Raw genomic sequence first — 23208 nt, 5'->3', positions numbered from 1 at the left:
TGAAATACCTCGATCACTTCTTTATGTATATCCGTAGGAATTCTTTTTAACTGAGTTTGTAGTGTCACTTTCCATCCACAACAGTAATATAAACAATGAAAAACACCGCATGTAATTGCATTTCATGAATGCCTCTAGCCTTGTTGTCAACTATTGCTTAAAACCTCACGTGATGTAGAAGTCCCAACAGACACACAGGGTCACTCTCTATCGTTTCTATCACTGTTATACCAAAACTGCAGTAGAATGCCTAATTCTTTACCAAACATATGCATTTTTTTAGAAGACTTTGGCTGCCATGTACTGAGTGCTTTCTTTTTACTCTGCCCTGTGCTGGCACTTTCTACATATGACCAAGTCTCTTAAACTGCAAAATGATGATTCTCACCCTTGTTCCAGTCACCATTCCTGCTCATCCTACTGTACTCTGTCATCCTCCGCAGGAGATCCTTGGCAATCTGGAGATCAGGGGTCAACATTTAACTCTCATTTGTATTATTACTTTGTCTTTGGGTTTGAATGTCTTTGGTGAGGGAAGGAGGTGACATTTGAAACCACACCCGGCCGTGTAATGCTCCACACTCTGTTGTCTGATGGTGTTCAAGTTCCAGGAATTATTTTTGTCATGAATCTCATCAAAATAAAAAGTTAAAAGATCGTGAACCCGGCTCCCAATTCCTGCTTTCTAATGTTATTCTCCAATAAAAGGAACTAGGACTCCTTGGAGAGATGGCTGATTCTACAGGTGGAGCAGGGAATAGACAAGATGTGCCCGTAGCTCCGTGTAGTGCCAGAAAGTAAGGAAGTGCCTCCAAATCAAAAGAATGGGAGCATGTCAAAGGGACACAGGAATCAATTGAAAGGTACCCAAGGGCTGCACCTGAAATAGTTTGAGCAACAAAATAAATAATGTATTACTGCATAAAGTATAAAATAAATATCCATGAGTTCATACTGATAATAAATAAATGATTGAATAAGTAAAATAATGGGGGAGAAGAGAGAAATCTTTGGCACAGGAGAATGCTAAATAATTTTACCCCTCAAAAAGGTAGAGCTTGACTCTCCCCACTGCAACTCTCTCCCTTGTGTGTGGACTGCACTTAGTGATCACCTTCTAAAGAACAGAGTAAGGAAAGGGGAAAAATAAGTTGTAGTGGGAAAACCTGGAAAACTACCTCAGTCAGGTGATTGTGGTTAGCACCATCAGGAGGTCATGTTGATAGCACGTGCTCTTGATAAAATGTGATGAAGAAATGAGAATGACAAAAAAAAAACAATCCTCTGAATCTATAACGCTAGTCTTACCATGAAAAAAAAATAAAACAATTTTGAGGGATTGTGTGTGTATAGATTATATATCAGGAGATCATGCATACAAGCTTTTGTGTTTATATGTGTGCATAAGATTTCATATACTTGTGTATATATCTGCATAATATTTAAGGCATATATAAAGAGTTGTTGTATTTTAAAGCAAGTCTGAAGTCTGCAGGGTAGGCTGGCAAACTGAAACTTGAGCAAGAACTGATACTGTAGCCTTAAGACAGAATTACTTCTTTTCTGGAAAACCTCAGTTTTTGTTCTTAAGATCTTCAAATGATTGGATGAGGCCCCACCCCCATTATCAAGGGTAATCTTATAAAGTCAATTCCTTTTTGTTGTTGTTGTTTATTTTTACTTATTTTGAGAAAGAGATAGCAGGTAGAAGAGGGGCAGAGAGACAGAGAGAATCCCAAGCAGGCTCCCCGCTGTCAGCCCAGAGCCCAATGCAGGACTTCAACTCAGGAACAAAGCCAAAAGCAAGAGTCAGATGCTTAACCAGCCTAGCCATCTAGGTGCCCCATACTTATAAAGTCAACTCTTTACAGATGTTAACCACTATATTGACTAAAATAACTAGGTATTATAATCTAGCCAAGTTGATATATAAGAGTAACCATCACAGAGATACCTGCCTAGCCAAGGGAATGCCAAACAAGACAAGTCTGAGAAACTATCTTGGCCCAGAGTTGGCTAACTAAGCATGACAACTAAATGTACTGTGATATCCAAAATTCTGAAACAAGAAACACTAGGGGAAAACGAGTGAAATTCAAATAAGATGTAGTTTACTTAATAATTTACAAAAAAAAAAAAATGTGTAAAAGAAGACAGATGTCTTCACAGACAATTCTCTCTTATAGAGAAAAGACAGTGTCACCACGGATCACATCTGTGTTCCCAGGGAGACAAGCCAAGACTGAAAAGAGACCAAGCGTAGAAGCCTAAGAGCCTGACCACAATTTTCTAAAGTGACAGAAATAGTGATGACCAATTGTCTTTTTGCCATCTTCTTTCCTGACCAAGAGACAAAGCAAAAGTCTCAAATCATGACTATGTGGAAGTAAATGTCTAAAACTTCTGTCCTGTTGGTCTGTGTTGGATTACTTCCTCCAAGATATTATACTTAGTATTTGGGTCGTGGCTTCCAAATGAGCAAATAAAAACATTATGAAATCAACACACAGGATTTTTGGTAAAACTTCTTCCACATGTAACTTATTAGCAAGCTTATATGCAAAGTAATTCATTCAGATACTCGGGTATATATTTTGCAACGATTTATCTTAGAAAAACATTTCATGTTAAGATATAAAATGTTTGTAAATGTTCTCCAAAAATTAAGAGCTTGACCACAATCCGCAGACTAGGCAAAGCTAGGCTGAAATTATACATAAACCCTAAAATCTTGATCACGAGACAAAATGGAAGTGTATTTTTTCATTCATGCTGGCTATCTGGAATATGTGGCCTCCAAAGTCACAAGAAAAGAAGAGAAAACTGAAGAATTGCAAGAATAAGTCCAGGCTTAGAAGTAGTTTATACCCCTTTTGTCCCATCTTGTTGGAAGTCAGTCACATTGGCCTGCCCACTGTGAAAGAGGCTGGATCTCTCTATATTTGGAAGGGAGAACAGTACAATGAAAACATAGCATAGCATCTGCCATAATTGTCAACTACGTTTGGAAAATCTTATGTACCTAATCCCCCTTATAGACTCATAATGCAAATTAAATATTAAATACCCTGTGAATTCTTAGGATAAAGAAACTGGTCTAACATTGTTTAAATCAGTGTTTCCCAAACTTATTTAATATTGTTCAACTCTGTTCTTATCCTCAAGGAACCTCAATAAACATCTTGAAAAAAATCCACTATATTTGTTTAAACACCATTTGGGGGGTGCCTGGTTGGCTCAGTCGGTTGAGGGTCTAACTTCGGCTCAGGTCATGATCTCACGGCTCGCTTGTAAGTTTGAGCCCCACGTCAGGCTCTGTGCTGACAGCTCAGAGCCTGGAACCTGCTTTGGATTCTGTGTCTCCCTCTCTCTGCCTCTCCCCTGCTCATGCTCTGTCTCTCTCTTAAAAATAAATATTAAAAATTAAAAAAAAAAAAAACATCATTTGGATACAATAACTTGAAAATGTATGGCTCTCCTTTTCCTGTGCTTCTATGACCAATAACTCTTCTTTCAAAATCTTCTGTGTGTGTGTGTGTGTGTGTGTGTGTGTGTGTGTGTGTATTCAGTTCAGGGTCAGCTTATCTCAGAGTCATTGTTCCATTAAAATCATTTCTTGATCTCATAATTTAACCATCAGTGGGCAATCTAATTTCCCTAGGTTCAGAATTCTCCTGATAGGTGTTTACCTGAGTCCTTCAGTACAGGCATGCATCCTTTCATTGTACTTGACAGATACTGTGTTCTTTACAAATTGAAGGTTTGTGACACCCTGCGTGGAGCAAGTCTACTGTTACAATTTTCCCAACCACATTTGCTTAATTCATGTCTCTGTGGTACATTGTGGTAATTTTTGCAATATTTCAAACTTCATTAGCATTATATTTATTATGGTGATCTGTGATCAGTGAATTTTGATGTTACTATTATAACTGTTTTTGGGTGCCATGAACTGTGCCCAAATAAGATGGTGAACTTAGTACATGTTGTGTGTGTTCCGATTGCTGCATTGACCAGCCATTCACCCATTTCTCTCCCTCTCCTCAGGCCACTCTATTCCCTGACACAATAATACTGAAATTAGGGCAATTAATGACCTTACAATGGCCTCTAAGTGTTGAAGTGAAAGGAAGAGTCACACATCTCTCTTCAAATCAAAAGCTAGAAATGAGGGGCGCCTGGGTGGCTCAGTTGGTTTAAGAGTCCGACTTTCAGCTCAGGTCCTGATCTCACGGTTCATGAGTTCGAGCCCTGCCTCGCGATCTCTGCTGTCAGTGTGGAGCCCACTTCAGATCCTCTGCCCCCCTCTCTCTGCCCCTTCCCTTTTCTCTCTCTCTCTCTCTCTCCCTCCCTCCCTCAAAAATAAATAGACATGTTTAAAAAGCTAGAAATGATAAAGTGTAGTAGGAAGACATGTTGAAAGGTGAGATAGGCTGAAAGCTAAGCCTGTTGCACCAGTTAGCTGAGCTGTGAATGCACAGGAAAAGTTCTTGAAGGAAATTAAAAGTGCTACTCTGAGGAACACATGAATGATTAAAAAATGAAAGACCAATATTGCTGATATGGAGAGTTTTAGTGGTCTGGATAGAAGATCAAACCAGCCTCAACATTCCCTTAAACTGAAGCCTAATCCAGAACAAAGCCCTAACCCTCTTCAATTCTATGAAGGCTGAGAGAGATGAAGAAGATTCAGAAGAAAAGTTTGACTCTAGCAGAGTCAGATTCGTGAGACTTAAGGAAAGAAGCCATCTCTGTTACATGAAAGTTCAAGGTGAAGCAATGAGTGCTGATGCAGCAAGTTATGCAGATCTAACTAAGATAATTAATGAAGGTGGCTACATTAAACAACAGGTTTTCAATGTGGATGAACCAATCTCACTTTGGAAGAAGGTGCTATCCAGGATTTGCATACTTAGAGAAAAGTTAATGCCTGGCTTCAAAGCCTCAAGGACAGGCTGACTCTGCTTTCCGGGCAGAATTCAGCTGGTGACTTGAAGCTGAAGCCGGTACTCATTTACCACCCCCCAAATCCTAGGGCCCTTAAGAATTATGCTAAATCCACTCTGCCTATTCAGAACACAAAGCCTAGATGACAGCATATGTCTTTACCGCATGGTTTACTGTATATTGTAAGCCTGCTGTTGAGAACTGCTGCTAAGAAAAAATGATACCTTTCAAAATATGACTGTCCGTTGACGATGTGCCTGGTCACCCAAGAGCTCTGATGGAGATGCATGAGATTAATGTTGTTTTCATGGCTGCTAACACAACATCCATTCTGCAGCCCGTAGATCAAGGAGTAATTTCAACTTTCAAATCTTACAATTTAAGAAGTGTTTATTTGTATGGCTATAGCTGCCATAGTGATTCTTCTGATAGATCTGGGAAAAGTCAATTGAAACGTTTATGGAAAGGATTCACCATTCTAGATGTCATTAAGAACATTTCTTAAAAGCTAGAAAGGGGTTGGGTGCCTGGGTGACCCAGTAGGTTAAGCATCCGACTTCGGCTCAGGTCATGATCTCACAGTTGGTGAGTTCGAGTCCCGGGTCAAGCTCTGTGCTGACAGCTCGGAGCCTGGAGCCTGCTTCAGATTCATTCTGTCTCTCTCTCTCTCTCTCTCTCTCTCTCTCTCTCTCTCTCTCTCAAAAATAAATAAACATTAAACAAAATTTTTTTAAAGCTAGAAAGGGGTCAAGATATCAGCCTGAACAGGAGTTTGGAAGAAGTTGATTCCAACCCTCACAGATGACCTTCAAAACGTCAGTGAAGACGTGGCTGCAGATGTGGTGGAAATAGCAGGAGAACTAGAATGAGAAGTGAAGCCTGAAGGTGTGATTGAATTGCTACAATCCTATGATCAAACTTGAACAGATGAGGAGTTGCCTCTTATGGATGAACAAGGTGGTTTCTTCAGATGAAAACTCCCAGTAAAGATACTGTGAAGATTATTGAAATGACAGCAAAGGATTTAGAATTTTACATAAACTTAGTTGATAAAGCAGCAGCAGGGTGTGAGAGGCCTGACTCCAATTTTGAAGCAAGTTCTGTAGGTAAAATGCTGTCAAACAGCATTGCACGCTACAGAAAAATCCTTCGTGAAAGGAAAAGTCAATTGATGTGACAATCTTCATTGTTGTCTTATTTTAAGAAATTGCCACGGCTACCCTAACTTTCAGCAACCCACCACCCTGATCAGTCAGCAGCCATCATCTTAAAGCAAGACCCTCCGTCAGCAAAACGATTACAACTCACTGAAAGCTCAGGTGATGGCTAGCATTTTTTATCAGTAAAGTATTTTTTAAATTAAAGTATGTACTTTTTTTATCTTTTTAAATTAAGGCATATACTTTTTATTCTAGAAATTATGGTATTGCACACTTAATAGACTACTGTATCATGTAAACATAACTTTTATACTCACTGGGAAACCCCAAAATTCATTTGACTCACATTATTGAGATATTAGCTGTATTGCAATGGTCTGGAACTGCAGCCACAACATCTCTGAGGCATGCCTGTTCTGATCTCCAAGTTCTGTGGAACCAGCTTCCCTGGTTATGAGAAACCTTAGAACCAGACTGATGGCTGACTTCCTCTGGAAAGAGAGTAAGATTTCCTGGTATGCTTGTCATTTCATTACCTAATTTCTCAATTGATCTCGGTTTTTGTTGCCCGTATCTTCCTTTGCCCTGATTATTGTTATCTATACATTTGAGTATCATTTTTATTTTGCTTATCGTAGTATATATTTGTAAACCACCGAAATCATTTTTGGGGTAAGGAAGTAAATAGATGATGTGTAGATATATTATAGATTCAATAGGTGATGGATGGATAGAGGCATAAATTTTTAAAATATGGCTTTTGTTGTTCTGATGGCATAGTCTGTAGCTATACGTTTCTGTATTCTGCGACTAGTTGCTGAGGAACCACTTAGAGGTAATGAGAAGTACAGGGGCTTCCCTTGATATTTCATTAATCTAAAACCTGGATTTTCTAGATTCGTGAAGGTTTCTACCCAATATTGTGGCAGCAGGATGTTAAATCTAATTATAATGTGTGAAACATATTAAAATATATATGAAAAAATGATGAATTTTCCTTGTGTGACAAAAACAATAAATTCTTGTGTGTACTTTACAAACTTCTCTCTATATAATACATATATACATATGTACCTTAAAATGTATTATATTAGAAATCTGAAGGTAATATAAAAAGTTAACATAAACTCAATATTGGACAAAAGTAAAAATTAAACTTGGGTAAAATGATATGTATTTATTGACAGTTACAGAAATGAAGTTAATAATATTCAGCTTTAGTTTCTTTCTTTTGAAGGAGCATTCCCAAATACAAATGATTCTTGTCCCCTTTGGCCAGTTATTTCTGGTATTGTTCATAGTCCTAGTACAAGTATTATGTGGGCCCCTTCTTGACTTTCTGGCTGGCTAGCCAAATGTCAGTTTAAAAAAAGATAAGGTTGTTATTCATTCATTATTGTTCATTTGTGTATTGAGATACTGTGCCAGGTGCTAGGAATGTAAAGATAAATAAGTAATAGAATTTCACAATTTAGTATGCTGACTGTAGTCTCAAAGGAGCAAATAGATTTGTTGTTGTGGCAGAGTCTACAACTTTTCTATCCAATGCCCATTCTTCTGTCTTCCATAATAAAAGAATCATTATTTAGTTGCCAAAAGACATCATATTTCCATCCATGTGACTAAATTCCAAACAAAGATGTTGGGTAGAACTTCCAGGAAGTCTCCTTAAAATGGAAAATAAACAATTAAGGCATTTACTAATAACAACCTTTACCTTCTCCTTCAGCTGCTTGGTATGTGGATAAAATGGCTGGAGATCTACATCTCTCTTAGCTCATAAGACATCTTTACATGCTAGATGGTAGAAGAGAAAGTTGGAAGATGCTAGATTCTTGGTGATTGTAGGCCAATCATACAACAATGGACTACCTTTACTCCAGATTTATTTTGTTATTTTAGGGGCGCCTGGGTAGCTCAAGCATACGACTCTTGGTTTAGGCTCAAGTCATGATCTCATGGCTTTGTGGATTCGAGCCCCACAGAGCCCGCTTGGGATTCTCTTTCTCCCTCTCTAGCTGCCCCTTTCCCACTCGTGTTGTCTCTGTCTCTCCCAAAATAAATAAACTTAGAAAAATTATTTTATGTTATTTTATTATTTTATTTTATTTTTTAAGTAGGCTTCATGCCCAGTGCAGAGCCAAACACAGGGCTTGAAGTCATGAGCTGAGATCAAGAGTTGGATGCTTAATCGACTGAGCCACCCAGGCGCCCCTGGATTTATTTTTTGTAAAAGAAAAATCAGCCCTTATATATTACTAATCTATTTAAGATTTTTCTGTTACATATAGTTAATCCAAACATAAATGATTCACTTATGAATGAAACTAAATGATCAAATTGATGAAAAAAATCAAGAGCTAGGACTCATATATATAAGATTCCAGTAGGTGAATTAAGCTGTTGATATACAGAAAGAATGTATATTAGTATATTAGAAGAGGAAATTACATTAAGCAATTTCTAAACACATATTAATTCATTCAACATGAGTTACTAGTTCAAAGTCTAACTAGAAAAAAAAGATAAAGAATAACGATAGAATGATAAATCAGGACCAGTGTCCTTCAGTGTCTAAGTTAAGAAGGTTGAATTCTATTTTACTTATGATATAGTCATTAGGATTATTCACAACGTAAGAAAAAATAATATTTAGAGATGAATGGATGGACCTTAAAATCTACTACTCCAGTGGTTTTCAAAATGTGCTATGAGGGATCCCCATGAGAACTACAAGGTGGTTGGAGGTCTGGGGCAAAGAATTCGAGGTCATTAAGTCTATGTAAACCATATCTCTCATTCAGAGTAACTCTACTTTTCCCTGTTTGTAATTCCACATAGTGCTTTTTTGAAAAGAATGTTCCAAGGCAAACAAAAGTATGAAATCTACCAACTTATACCAATCCTTTCCCTTTTACTTATTGGAAAATGTTGACTCAGAGGAGCCTTTTGCCCATGATTCCACTATAGTTAAGATTTGGCCACACTTTTACAGAACATGAGCCAAATCCCTCCATTATGTCATGGTGCACATAGCACTGTGCCTCGGGAGGAAGCTCTGAAGTACACTCTTTAGGGGAGAAATGTTGGTGACTGGGAGACTGCTTGTAAAGTCCAATGTGATTGCTGCTCCAGACACGGGGATGGTCTGAAGCCAGAGTAGCTTCAGTACCACTGCACAGGTAGGAACCTGTGTCAATCACCCTAAATGCATTTGAATCCCCTTTCATTGACACTGTAACCAAATTCCTGCTCTTAATTCCCTGTGTTTTAAATAGTCAAATGGCTTCTCTTTTTTTCCAGTTGCATCCTGACTTAGGCACAGATCAGTGCCCTACTTTTTGCTGAAGAGAACTAGTGAGGTCGAAAATTGAACCTGCACTGTGACTTTGCAACCTGTAGCCTCGAACGTTCAGTCAGACATTTGGACTCATCAGTCCTGAGGACATAAGAGATGAAAGATTATTCCAGGCTAATTTCCTGGTAATGTTTTGGCTGGAGAATTTAAACCCTGAGAATTTGCCTCCTTAATTTTACTTTTTTATTTAAAAAAACTTTTTAAAAATGTTCATTTATTTTTGAGAGAGAGACAGAGCACAGTGGGGGAGGGTCAGAGAAAGAGGGAGGCACAGAATCTGAAGCAGGCTCCAGGCTCCAAACTTTCAGCCCAGAGCCTGACACAGACCTCAAACTCACCAACCACGAGATCATGACCTGAGCTGAAGTCTGACACTTAACTGAATGAGCCACCCAGGCATCCCTCCCCCTTAATTTTAGTGCACTCGGAAGTAAGCATCTTTCCCATAGTCCTTGTGCTCATCTATATCTTGCCATTATTTTCCAAGAGTCACTTGGAGTCCCCATATTTGCTTTCATTAGGCTCTACATTCTGGGTAACTTCCAATGATAAATAATGTTTTTCACTGTATCGTATGGACTACCATCTCATTTTTCACTAATGATGGAGTCACTATTACCTTCATTTCTTACTATGCAGGGTAACCGATGCAAAGATTCATCTTTAGGTGGCTCTTTACCTAGGATATTCTTCTGGTGCCAAATATTGTATCAGTCGGGGCCAGTCAGGAAAACACACATCACTACAGGTATTACAAATACAAAGTGATTTATTTTAAGAACATGAAAGGGCTGGTAAAGCAAAGGTAAGGAGGATTACTTCAGGCTTTCAGAAATTCCAGAAATATAAGGCTTACAGAAAAGCCACTACTAATAAACTTGGCTCTCTGCAACACCAAAGCCAGTGATTCTCAGGAGGATGCCCAGATACTGCTAGAAGCTGCGGTTGATTATTGCAGCTGCCTACAGCACTAACGTAGGTAATTCTCAGGAGAATGCCTAGAAGCCCCTGGCAATACCCCCCTCCTGCCATCTGCTAATGACCTTCTCTGAGAAGGGTGAGGAAGTTCCTCAGCAAAAATACCAAAATACAGCACAGGACACAAGCAACCACTGTTGGAACTGAATTGGTCATGTACCCAGTCCTTGCTTGCACAGTAATGAGAAATCCTAAAGATGACTGAACAAGCTGAAACCATGCAAAAGCACCTTGTGATCAAGAAGAAAGTTTTCATTGTTTTACAACCTTGCAAAATTTTTGTCAAAGCACTAAAACGTCTCTTACTCTAGGTGATAAATGTAAAGGAAAATGAAAAAAAAGTAGCAAAACTAATATTTATTTGATGCACAGTGATTGAAAACACTTGAAACAGTGACAATGAATGTGTTCGATTTCTCTGTATAAAACACGTCAAGAGTAGTTTGAACAGTGCTTGCCTTTTTGTCCTATAACTTCCGATATGGAGAGAACATTGTTTCTATGTCTTGGCGAATTGTACTCCTTTATCAGTTAAAATCAGCTGCCAATATTTTATGCTTTGAACTTTCAGTGCCATGAAACATCTCTGAGGATTCCTTGAATGTAGTTTTTTTGGCCAGCATCACTTCCTCTGGGACACCTTTATCCTTTTTCCCAAAACCACTTGCCTCATTTATGTCAATAAGCCACCTTCAGTAGACAAGTGAGTATCTAGCTACACATCAAGAGTCTCTTGAATGTTGGTAGTGGCAACATTCCCACAGTCAGAGATTTGTTTCCCAGAACTTCACTTACATTTGATTCTAATTTTCCTTCCAGCATTTATAACTTACCATTTCTTTCCTATACTTTCATTTTTCTTGTCCAATTCCCATTTCGAATGATCCATTTTTGTGAAAATAGCCTGTGGGTTTATCATGGAAGACAAGGAGTCAACACAACTATATGAAATTTGCATGAATGGAAAACCAGACATACAGTGATGAATAACCAACATACTTTGAAAGAAGTGATGTTATTGGCCACTAATCATGATGTAGAGATGTTACTTACATAAGGATTTATAGACCAAAAAACTATCAGAAAGTTCATACTTCATGCAATTACATGGCCAATAGACCATGGCAACTGAAATTTGAAACTTGTTTAGAACTGGTAACATTTAGGGGCACCTGGGTGGCTCCGTTAGTTAAGTGTCTGACTTTGGCTCGTGTCATGATCTCACGGTTTGTGAGTTTAAGCCCAACATCAGGCTCGCCACTCAAAACAGAGTCTACTTTGGAACCTCTGTCTCCCTCTCTCTCTTCTCCTCTGTCACTTGTGCTCCCTCTCTCTCAAAAATAAACCTAAAAAAAAAAAAAAAAAAAAAGGAACTAGTATCATGTAACTAAAGGATGATGACCAAAATTCTTATATACTGGAACCTTGCAAGGGAAGGGTTACCTGGCTTGGTGACCAGTTGGGGTCCTATAATTGTGTCAGGAGTAACAGTTGAAAGGAAAATAAAACATCATGACTTTAAAAATTCAAAGAGGAAAAATGTTAACACAAATAAGTGACATGGAAACTAGCGGAAGAGATGTTAAGGACAAATGAGGATACTGATTTTGAACCTGTTAAATTTTAGATCCTGAGGCTAATCCATGTGGAAGGGTCCAGCAGGCTATTATAATTTCAATCTGTATTTCAAGATATTTAGGAACCAGAGATATAAGTTTGAATACCATCCACAATATGGTTGTAAATGAAGTTAGGAGATAGTTGTTGAACATATACCAAGCCCTCACACATATTTGGTATGTAGAAATAAGAAACCAAGAGAATGGTAGATGGTAGCATCCCAAGAGACAGAATCAAGTCAGAAAGGAAAAAAAAAATATGTGACAAAGGGAAATGAGTTTTTAGAACAAAAGTAACAGCAACGATGACAACAGGAAGGCAATGGTAAGGAATGGTGCTGAAAAGCAAGGCAAGTCCACAGTAAAAAACCATTATTAGATCTCTCATTTAGAATGTCCATGGTGATTCTTTATGAGAAAACGATCAATGAAATGATGGGAGGTAGGATGAAAAGAGACAGGAAAACATTGAGAAGTGGGCAGTAGACATTGATGACTAACAAATGTGGGTTATACTTTTGAGATGTTGGTTACAGGAAGAAAGGAGAGCTTGGCAGTACACCTGGAGAAGAAAAGCACAGTCTCTTTCCTTAAGAGAGGAAAGTATACATTTTGCTGCAGAGAAGGGGCCAGTAGCAAGATAAAAATTGAAGATGTAGATTCAGAAGAAGTGGAGAAAGCCAGAGTTGAGAACAGATGGAACGTGACTTGGGCATGAGTAAGGGTAATTTTTCTTGAGAGACATAAAAGAAGGAGACAGCAAGTAAGATTTTTAGGTGAAAAAGATGGAAACATGTGGAGCCTTCATTAGCACCTCTCTTCACCTTGAAGAGTAAGAATGCAATGTCAAGTTGAGAACTTGTGAAGAGTTGAGAATCGTTTATAATATTTGTTATAGGAGTTGGTAAAACAGATCTAAAGCAATTGTTCAGTACTTGGGTGACCTCATCTGGTAGGTCAGATCACATGACTTGGACCCACGGATAAGTTGAATTTCTACGAAATTTTTTTCTATTTCAGTTCTTAGCTACCTGAAAGTTGGATTGGAAAAAAGGAACAATAGTGTTTCTCAAGGGATCATGATTTAGCAGAAAGTTAAGCAAGAAAGTGATATTTTAGTGTTAGGATAAAATTTTTAAAAGGATGTCTGAATGAGAAGTGTAAAACCAGTATGAAAGAATTGAGAATATATGTTGACTATAGGACAGGGTGACAGTGAACGTCAAGCTTATTAAGGAGTGGCAAGCAATTCCTTGTTTAAAAAAAAAGAATTTGTCTTTACAGGTGTTCAGTGAATGTTCACCAATGTCAAATACTTTATCTTCAAGTTCAAATACGTAATTATATTCATACAACTCTAGGGTGCCTGTTCAAGCCCTGCATGTGTTTATCTCTTTTTCAGAGAATTATGTCAGACTCTTGGATCTTCTACTTTTGTCTTGGGAAGGTTTTTTCTATGGGACTCATTGGTGACATTATTCAATGTAACTTCATTTTTGTTTCTTTTCTATCAAATAGATTTTCCCACAGCTTTAAAAGAAAAAAAAGCTTATCATTGTGTGAAAAGGGAGATTTTTGCCTTTTTTTTTTTTAAGAGAACCTAATAGCTTCATGTCTTTTGGTTCATGAGCTGGGAGAAACAAGTTACAAGTATCTTTCCTCCCACGTAATATTTTTTTTTTTTCATTTGGGTATGTTGTTTGGTAAACCATGAACTGAGGATGAGCCATATCTGTTTGTGAGCTTGGTATAGATGTGCACACATCAGTTCTATCAACAAATCTGCCATTCTTGCTTTGGAGTCACCTGGAAAAAGGAAACACTTGATTAAAAGAGGAAACCTAACTGGGATGAAGCTTTGAGCTACTGAGAATAAAGAGAAATTCATTCTATTACGTATAGACTCACATCTTAAATGGTCACTGATCAAAGAACTTAAATTATATTCGAAGTACATATATTAAAAATCAGAAACTGGAACTTTGATATACTCAAGAAAGATATAAGTAAAGTCACAATCAACCTGAGGACTCTGTATAATTGCCAAAGTTATAACAGTAATTTTTTGGATTTAACTACTCTATTCCCAGAATATGGTGTCTGGTCTATGAATGAAGAAATCTGACCATAGCACACTGAGAGGATAGTGGGAGAAGAAAAGATACACAGGCTGAGGCCGCCAACCAAGAGACTGAGCATAAACAAGAAATGGCTAAGAAATACATCTATATATGAATATGTGCATACAATATCGTTATTTAAGTGTAGGCTCTAAACTTTTCTCGAGGTCACCCCTGGGAAGCACAGCAGTTCACAACTATCAAAAGTTTGGTTAAAAAATGCTTTTGATGTGGCACTTGCTAGTTATGTGCTGAGTCAAGTGACAAGGAAAGAATACTCATTATACAATGCTTTAGAAACCCAAAAAAGTATTTTTACACCTTTGCGGATAAGCTGGTAAAGGGGTCTCAGGAAGACAATAATTTAGCAGCAATGAAGGGATTGAAGGTATTTAAATTTCTGTGTACACCTCTAGATTGATTTCCATATGCCCCTACTTCCAGACTTCTCTTTGCTCCTGCTAACCTGCTGATGCTTCAGCTGTCCCATCTGACTCCATCTTCCTTTCCTGCCAAAGTCTTCTTGCTCAAAACCCACTTTGAATTTCCTTAAAGAAGATAACGTAAGAAGAGCATTTACCATATAGGATGTAGTGGTTTTTAATACAACAACTGAAATGAATTTGATTTCTTGACCCACCGATTTCCCTAAACTAATAGCATGTAACATTTCCTAGTGACTTCTCTTTTTTAAGTGTTGTAGTTCATTACTATGAGCATCTCATGTATTTGTGTCTTGTTTCCTTAACCATATTACAGATCTTCCTCAACCTATGATTTGGTTATGTCCTGATAAACTTATTATAAGTTGAAAATATCTTAAGTCAGGGCACCTGGGTGACTCAGTTGGTTAAGCATATGACTTCAGCTCAGATCATGATCTCACAGTTCGTGGGTTTGAGACTTGCATTGGGGCTCTGTGCTGACAGCTCAGAGCCTGGAGCCTGCTTTGGATTCTGTGTCTCCCTCTCTCTCTGCCCCTCCTTTGCTCATACATTGTCTCTCTGTCTCTCTCTCTCTCAAAACTAAACATTTAAAAAAAAATTTTTTAAAGAAAATGTCATAAGTCAAAAATGCATTTTAATACATCTAACCTACCCAACATCATAGCTTAGCCTAGCCAACCTTAAATGTGCTGAGAACACTTATATCAGCTTACAGTTGGACGAAATCATCTGAAACAAGGCTATTTTATAATAAAATGTTGAATACCTCATGTAATGTGTTGAATACCAAACTGAAAGTAAAAAACAAACTAGCTGTACACGTACAGAATGGTTGTATATTTGTTTACCCTCGTGATCCTGTGGCTGACTGGGAGCTGTGGCTCAAGGCCATTGCTCAGAGTCATTAAAGAGGATTGGACCGCATATTGCTAGAGTGGAAGATCAAAATTTTAAATTCAAAATAAGATTTCTACTAAATGTGTATTACTTTCACACCATCATAAAGTTGAAAAATTTTGAGTTGAACCATTACAAGTCAGGGACCTCTGTATTACAAAACCTTGAAGCTCAATTCCTAATATGCTATGGTTTCCTCCCTCCTGCCTTTCCTTCCTTCCTTCCTTCCTTCCTCTCTCAACTCATAATGCAATGTATTGCAGAGTGACAAGAGAATATGCTCAATTAATTTTTGCGTGGAAAAATAGTTTTTCCAATAGAAGAGAGAATTTTCACCTAAATATATTATTTATCTCCTCAATGTTTTGCCTACAAAAAGCTCATGCAATGCAGGTCACTGACTCTGATATACTGAGATGATAATCTAATTTTCATTTTGCAGTGGCTCAAACTAGGAGGGCTGATTGGATTTAGCTCTTTCATTTTGCAGGTGAGGAAACAAGCATGTTTACTCAGAAGACTTTAACTTCCTGAAGACAATGGAGGAAAACAGTAGCAACAACCAGGACAAAAGCCCTATAACATTTATGCAGGGTTATTGTCTATGCTGAAATATGTTGTTTTCTGACCTGAATGGAAAAAATTGAATTTGGATTTTCTACAATATAAATTTGAGGCATAGGAATAATTTCATTACTTTTGAACCTAAGTCACTTTCACACTTAATTCTTCATAAAAATGTTTTCCGGCATATGAAAAGAATTAGAATTTCTTATGTTTGGACTGTCTTACAGTAAAGAGGTGGAAAATAGAATTAACTGCAACGAAATGGTGTGTTATGCATCACTTTAAATTATTCATTTTTTTTATTTCTTTTATTGAGCTTGAGTTCTTCCTCGTGATTGACCTTCAGATGCTTCTGAATATCTTTCTGCCACAGAACTGAGTAAACTAGAATCTAGCCTTCCTAGGTTATGAAGTACAAATTAAATTGACTCTCCTAGGGCTTAAGGCTGAGGTCATAGGGTGTCTTTTAATGGAAACTTAAGAATTGAATAGTCAAAGCTTTCTTTTTGAAAGCTAACGTCCACCTATAATCAAAGTCCATTTGTGCTTTGGCCTTGATAATTTTAGTGGTGACTTTATTACGAGCTGACTTTAGCAGTACTTTCGGCAAATTCTGATATGAAGAAGAACTGAGTGACATAAAAAGTATTCTACTAAGTAGTCAATATTTGATGAAATTCTTTAAAAACTGTCAAGGCAATCATTCAAGAAATGTATTGTGTTTCTAATGGCATACTAAGCACACAATGACAGCAAGGTGTGATTCACCATAGATTACCAATATCATGTTCCTGGGCACTCTGGCGAGGATGAAAAGTATATGACACTTTCCTTCAAATAGCTCAAAATATATTTGGAGATACAAAATAAGAGAATGGTTATATATATAAAATTGAGAGAAGGGAGAAGTTATGATAGGCTTGAATATTTAATTTTTTTTTTCTTTTTGAAACTGGATTCTAATTTTGCCACAGAGCAGGGCAGAATTCGGGGTCATCGATGAGAAAGGTCAGGTACAGAAGATGAAACAACACTAACAAAGACACAAGTGTTAGCATGAACATTGTATGTCAAAGGACAGAGAGAACATCAGCCAGAGTGAAAGAGACTGTGCTTGGTGGGCATGGCGGGGAACAAGGCTGAAGATGTAGATTTGCAGAGGACTTAAAAGAACTGAGGATTGTACTCAGTGGAGAATCAATATTGTGTGTTTTTGAGCAGTGGAATTAGTTAATGACATCACTCCCCTGCAAAGATTAATCAGATTGATGCATTAAAATGATTGAGAAGGGAGGGGTGCCTGGCTGGCTCCACTGGCAGGGCATGCAACTCTTGATCTCAGGGTCATGAGTTCAAGCACCACACTGGGCATGGAGCCTACTTTAAAAAAAAAAAAAAGTTTAAAATGACTTGAAAGAGGAAAGAGGTGAAAGTTGGAGAAAATAGTTACAAATTTCCAACTCTGAATGACTGCTGAGAAAAGGGAATGGAGAGGAATGTATAAATATAAGAGATACAAGGAAAAAAAAAAACAATTGAGTATTACAACTTAGGTGAAGAAAATGGAAGTGAAAACACAGTCAGCAATATGCCAACCTTACAAATGACCAAATATCTCTAATGAGTAATAAAATGTTCGGTGTGTTTACCTAGCCCCATCACCTTGACTGTTCAATGAATTTATTCATTAAAAGGTAATGTATCAATGTCAAACCAGTATGTAAGAGGCTGGCAAATAACAGGAAAGTGGCCTCACCTGATACTGCTCTCAGTCAAGAGAATGTGTACCCATTATGTTTTCCAGAATGCTCTTTGTGACTGCCAAACAGGGATCAAATCTTTTTCATTATCATATAAAACATTACAATTTCTCAATATTTATTCTTCTACCCTTGTGCAGAATCCCTTCCTTCTTTGAGTTTCATGCCACAGTCTACCCCTCTTCATAGCTATTATTCTTCAATTACCTATTACCCTCGCACATTTTTGACACATTAATACCTTAGTCATTGCTTCCTGTATCTAAGATATGATACAAGGAGCCGCTGTTTCTCCCCTGAAATGTTGAAATCTAACATGCCTTTGTGTGACCATAATCTGTCTTCATTCAATCTCTCTCATACCTACACTGCTGGTACCAACAATTTCTCAAAGACTGTTAGCTGTTTTTGCTTTTACCAAAAGTACCTAATAACATACACCCTCAACCATCTTGTAGACCTCCCACAATGCCAACAAAGCAAAGCTCCAATCCTGAATTTATGCCAAAATCTACCACGTTCCCTTACCTATTTGAGATATATTATAGGGGCGCCTGGGTGGCTCAGTCGGTTGAGCCTCCTACTTCAGCTCAAGTCATGATCTCACAGTCTGTGGGTTTGAGCCCCGCATCAGGCTCTGTGCTGACCGCTTGCTCAGAGCCTGGAGCCTGCTTCAGATTCTGTCTCCTTCTCTGTGCCCCTCCCCCGCTCACGCTTTGTCTCACTCTGTTTCTCAAAAATACATAAATGTAAAAAAAAAAAAATTAAAAAAGAGATATATTATGAGAATACCCACAATCTTTCATCTCAGTCAGTTCCTCATATTCAAGAATACACATAGAGAAGAAAATACAAATATCTTATATGCCTAATATATCTGTCCACCGTCTGAAAAAAATAGCACATTGCCAGTGGCTGTTTCTCTAATTATAGTGAGCTCTGTGTGGTGCATGTTCATGGGTATATATGTGTGTGTTCCCTCTTAGGGAATAATACAGATTACGTGAAAGAGGAATCAAATTACTAATTTTACTGTAAATCAACCCTCACACTCTGCCCCCAATAAATTTCCTTTAACAACTTTTTCTTCTCAAGTTTCTTCCCCTTGCATCTCTACTTTTTTTTTTTAAATTTTTTAACGTTTATTTATTTTTGAGACAGAGAGAGACAGAGCATGAACGGGGGAGGGTCAGAGAGAGGGGGGAGACACAGAATCCGAAACAGGCTCCAGGCTCTGAGCTGTCAGCACAGACCCTGTCTCGGGGCTCGAACTCACGGACAGCAAGATCATGACCTGAGCCGAAGTCAGTCACTTAACCGACTGAGCCACCCAGGCGCCCCTTGCATCTCTACTTTTGTGCAATGTCTCATACTTTTCCCCATAGAATAAACGTGCCTAGAGGTTTTCCAGATTATGTGTGGGCAGTGCAAGAATTACAAAAGGATTTAGGACTTGAAAACTTTGCTCCCCTGTTTAACAAAATTTTAAATAAATGAAAAAAAATAAGGATAAGTTTTACATTGTATGTGTGCATGTGTGTGTGTATGTGTGTGTGTGTATTTGTGGATTATTGATGTTTATACCCAACTAAAGTATAAGAAAGAAACTTTAAATTAAATGTAACATCATATTTGCATGTCTCTACCATTCTGAGTAGTACAATATTCTTTTACTTAAGAAAACCAAAGTCCCAACATGGTTCCTTGATTCTCTCATCAGAAGGGATTAACGTACAAGTTTTCTTGACCTGAAAAGTAACCTTTAGCTGACAAAGCATGTAAGAAAATGAAAAACAGCAGTGTTTCTACTCTTATCCATTTTTTTTTCTGGTCTCTTCTGATGTAAAAATAGTTCGGCCTTCAAAAAACTATTGTTTTATATCTGCATATGTTAAGGAGAGCTTTAAATAATTAAGGTGCTTTCCTGAAGTGAGCATACATATAAATTTAAAATTTAAGGCTAAGCAATAAAGTATTCTCTTTGAATTAAAGTGAACTTGCTGAAATGATTCATTAAATCCTTAAAAATAATTCAAACTTCAAGAATATATACTAACGAATATTTCTTATCCAGCTTGCAAATTAACTTGAGAAAGTCTACAAAAAATAGCTATCGATATAAGAATACTGATAAATCATACAGATTCATGATTTTATTATAAAAGTCCATTAACACATGAAACTTATATGAATATATATATATATATATATATATATATATACATATATATATATGGAGAGAGAGAGAGTATATAATTGGGAACTTCACAAAGCCAGTGATTTTGCATGTAGATTTTCCATTTTTCTAAATGTACCCTTAAATCCCCAAATATATAAATTTATTGCAACAAAGTATTACCTAAAGAAGCAGAGAATACAAAGATTGGAAATGACTTTTCAGAAATACCAAACCTTTTGCAGTTTGTCACCTTGGACTTGGCTTAATGATACCAGTCAAATAAAGCCAGCCACATGAATGGTTCAAAGAACAATTGAATAATATGAAGAAGTTAGAAATTCCATGGAGACAAGTATTACTTATTTATTGTCTAAGTAATAATTTTTAAAATAAAGACTCTTCTTTCTCCATAGATATAAATTACTCACACTTAATTTGGTTAAGATATAATAATATTTGTAAACCCGAAGATTAAACCAATTATCAGAAATACATTTTAAATAAATTTCTAAGTTTCTTAGTAACATGAAGGTAATGATGTACAGAGATGTAGGTAATGTGAATTCTCTAGACCAAGCAATTGTTGGTTAACATAGGAATAGACTAGATCTTTACTTTCCTGAAAAATAGAAAAAGATATTTATTAAATGTTGGGTTTTTAACTGGATACTGACTAGGCATTAATATGCTATCTTTGTAACTGAAGTGACTGATGCTCAGGTAACTGTCCAAAAATTACATGTTTAGTAAGCAGGAGGAAAGGATTTTTAAATTCAGGTTTGCTTGATCCTGAAGACTTTACTCCTTCCACTATAACTGATTTCTACTATGTCTACTTTTCTATGATTCTGTATGCATTTCACAGGTATTCATTATGTGATCTTTTAAATAACAGATACATGCTGATTTATGAAAAAAATACATTGTAAGTCACAACATTTTGGGAAAGCAAATTGGCAATATGTAGCAGATACCTATAGAAGTAACTGAAAACAGAATTTCTGGAAACTGTCTAGCCCAATAAATAGGAAAGGCTAGAATGTTGCTGGACACAATTAGAATTAGGTGCTTGGATGTTGCTAAAGAAAAAAAAATGTCAATGACACTTGTTAAAGATAAGAAAGACTTTATTCAAAGGTGGCATTAGGATAGAAATAGGGACCATTGTGAGCGGTTCTTGCAATGGAAGAGAGATATTGGCCTCAACTCCAAATACAGCATAGGCAACTGGGAATCTATATGCAAGGAGCATAGTGTAGGTCAGTGTATGGAAAATTGCTAAGAGGAAACATCAGGGGTAGGGGAAGATTCTGGCTAAACTAACCTAAAAGGAGTCTTGGCAAAGGCAGGCCAGTGTGATCAGATATTTTCTGGGGGATGGTAGAGGTTAAAGAAACTCAATGAGGTAATGAAGATGATCAGGTGAAGAGAATGGGAGACTCTAGCTAAACCAACTTAGCAGAATTCTTGTGAAAAATAGACAAGGCAGAAACAAACATGGAAGCCCAAAAGTGGAGGCCTCATTGTAAAAGTTCAGGGGAGCCCGAGTAGAGTTTGTTAGAGAAGAGAATCTTTGTCAATGCCTTCAAGACTTTTATACCTTCTCTTTCTGCTCATCTTTGTGTTCTAGCTTCCCTGAAACCCACAATACTGGGGCTGTGGTCACCAGTAGCTCTGGGCATATGGGTTTTAAAGATGAAATGAAATCAGTTTGCAACCACCCCTCCCTGACTTCCACAATCCCTAGGTACAAAGCTCTTGGGAAAATGTCTTAATCTGGCTTGAACCATGTGTCTATCCCCTGGATGAATCACAGTTTAGCTAGGGATGTAGGGAACTATGACAGGCTGAGCTTGGATCAGGTGCTCATTCTTCAACAAGTCACTGTTGCCAGAAAAGTACAAGCACACAAACAACAAATAATCCTGCTCCCTTCAAAACGCTTTCCAACGAAGGAGGTAGGGCACTATTTTGGAAAAACAAGACAATCAATGTATCTCACATAATCCAAAATATTTCCTCATTTGTGTAAACAAATTCAAAAGAGTTCCAGTCATTGTGACCAAATGGGTTTAAATTATTAAATCAAAGGTTGTTTTTATCATGTATAACAAATTATACTAAAGAAGAAATCCAAGGAAAAGAGAAGGTTCTTTACATAAAATGTCCATTTTAATGTAACAGTCGATGTTCATTACCACCTAACGTTCCATTTTTCCCCTCATCCTTTTAATAACGTAATTTTTATATGGGTATTGACTCCTCTGCAGTTAAGGTGATTTTACCAGTGAAATTCCCCAGCGATTATTTCAATGATCCTGACTGAAGTCAGTCAGTGATGGCCTTCTGCTGGCCACAGGGCTCAGGTACCAGGATTAATGTAACTCATAACCATGAAATTGGACGGAGTTTTCCTGGGAGTGACAGAAAACAGGTCTACTGAGTCTTTATGTGAGAAAAGTCAGGGAAAAATATGTTCTCTGCCCTGCCACCCATCTTGATTTTCGGACATGTGAAGCCTGGTATTACTGGAGGCATTTTGAAAACATGAAAGAAACTGGTCCTGTAGCTAATGGCCCTGGAAGGACAAGCTAAGGAATTACAGAGAAATGGAATCAGCACCATTGTATTAAGTCAATGGAAACTTTTCATTTTTTTTGGATATACAGCTATCTAAACAAATATGTATCCTTCAAACTTAAGTTATTTATTATCTTTTCTTATATTACTTATGTTACAAACAATCTTGAGACATGGAGCTTTAATTACAATGCCATTACAAACAATATAAGTAACCAACCAAAGATTAGTGGAAAATAAATTTTTATTTTTATTTTTTTATTTATTTTTTAATTTTTTTTTCAACGTTTATTTATTTTTGGGACAGAGAGAGACAGAGCATGAACGGGGGAGGGACAGAGAGAGAGGGAGACACAGAATCGGAAACAGGCTCCAGGCTCTGAGCCATCAGCCCAGAGCCTGACGCGGGGCTCGAACTCACGGACCGCGAGATCGTGACCTGGTTGAAGTCGGACGCTTAACCGACTGCGCCACCCAGGCGCCCTAAGGAAAATAAATTTTTAAATATCCACTCTACTTTTAACCTGTTCTAGATTAGAAAATCAAATATGCATGGCTTTTAGAACTGTGTCTAAAAAGGAAGTCAAGAGTTTTTAG

The 23208-nt window shown here is 37.4% G+C and overlaps 1 protein-coding gene across 2 annotated transcripts in view; it reads left to right on the top strand.

The window, feature by feature from the left end:
• The window catches only part of GBE1 (1,4-alpha-glucan branching enzyme 1), a 289236-nt gene extending 272882 nt beyond the window's left edge, over positions 1 to 16354 (top strand). Inside the window, exons 16-17 of one of the 2 annotated variants that reach the window (XR_006718266.1) lie at positions 9411 to 9590; positions 16016 to 16354. Coding sequence is in view for 1 of the 2 variants with exons in the window: in XM_045501673.1 (XP_045357629.1) it covers positions 9411 to 9455 (45 nt within the window). In the remaining variant the exon portion in view is untranslated. Of the gene's footprint in view, positions 1 to 9410; positions 9637 to 16015 lie in introns of those variants that run through there. The other variant, XM_045501673.1, reaches the window with a different exon arrangement.
• Positions 16355 to 23208: the final 6854 nt, after the last annotated feature.

The sequence above is a fragment of the Leopardus geoffroyi genome, chromosome C2 (assembly GCF_018350155.1).
Source record: "Leopardus geoffroyi isolate Oge1 chromosome C2, O.geoffroyi_Oge1_pat1.0, whole genome shotgun sequence".
In the NCBI taxonomy this organism is placed as follows: domain Eukaryota; kingdom Metazoa; phylum Chordata; class Mammalia; order Carnivora; family Felidae; genus Leopardus; species Leopardus geoffroyi.
Note: the sequence above shows the minus strand (reverse complement) of the source record. Positions and strands in the feature narration are given on the sequence as shown.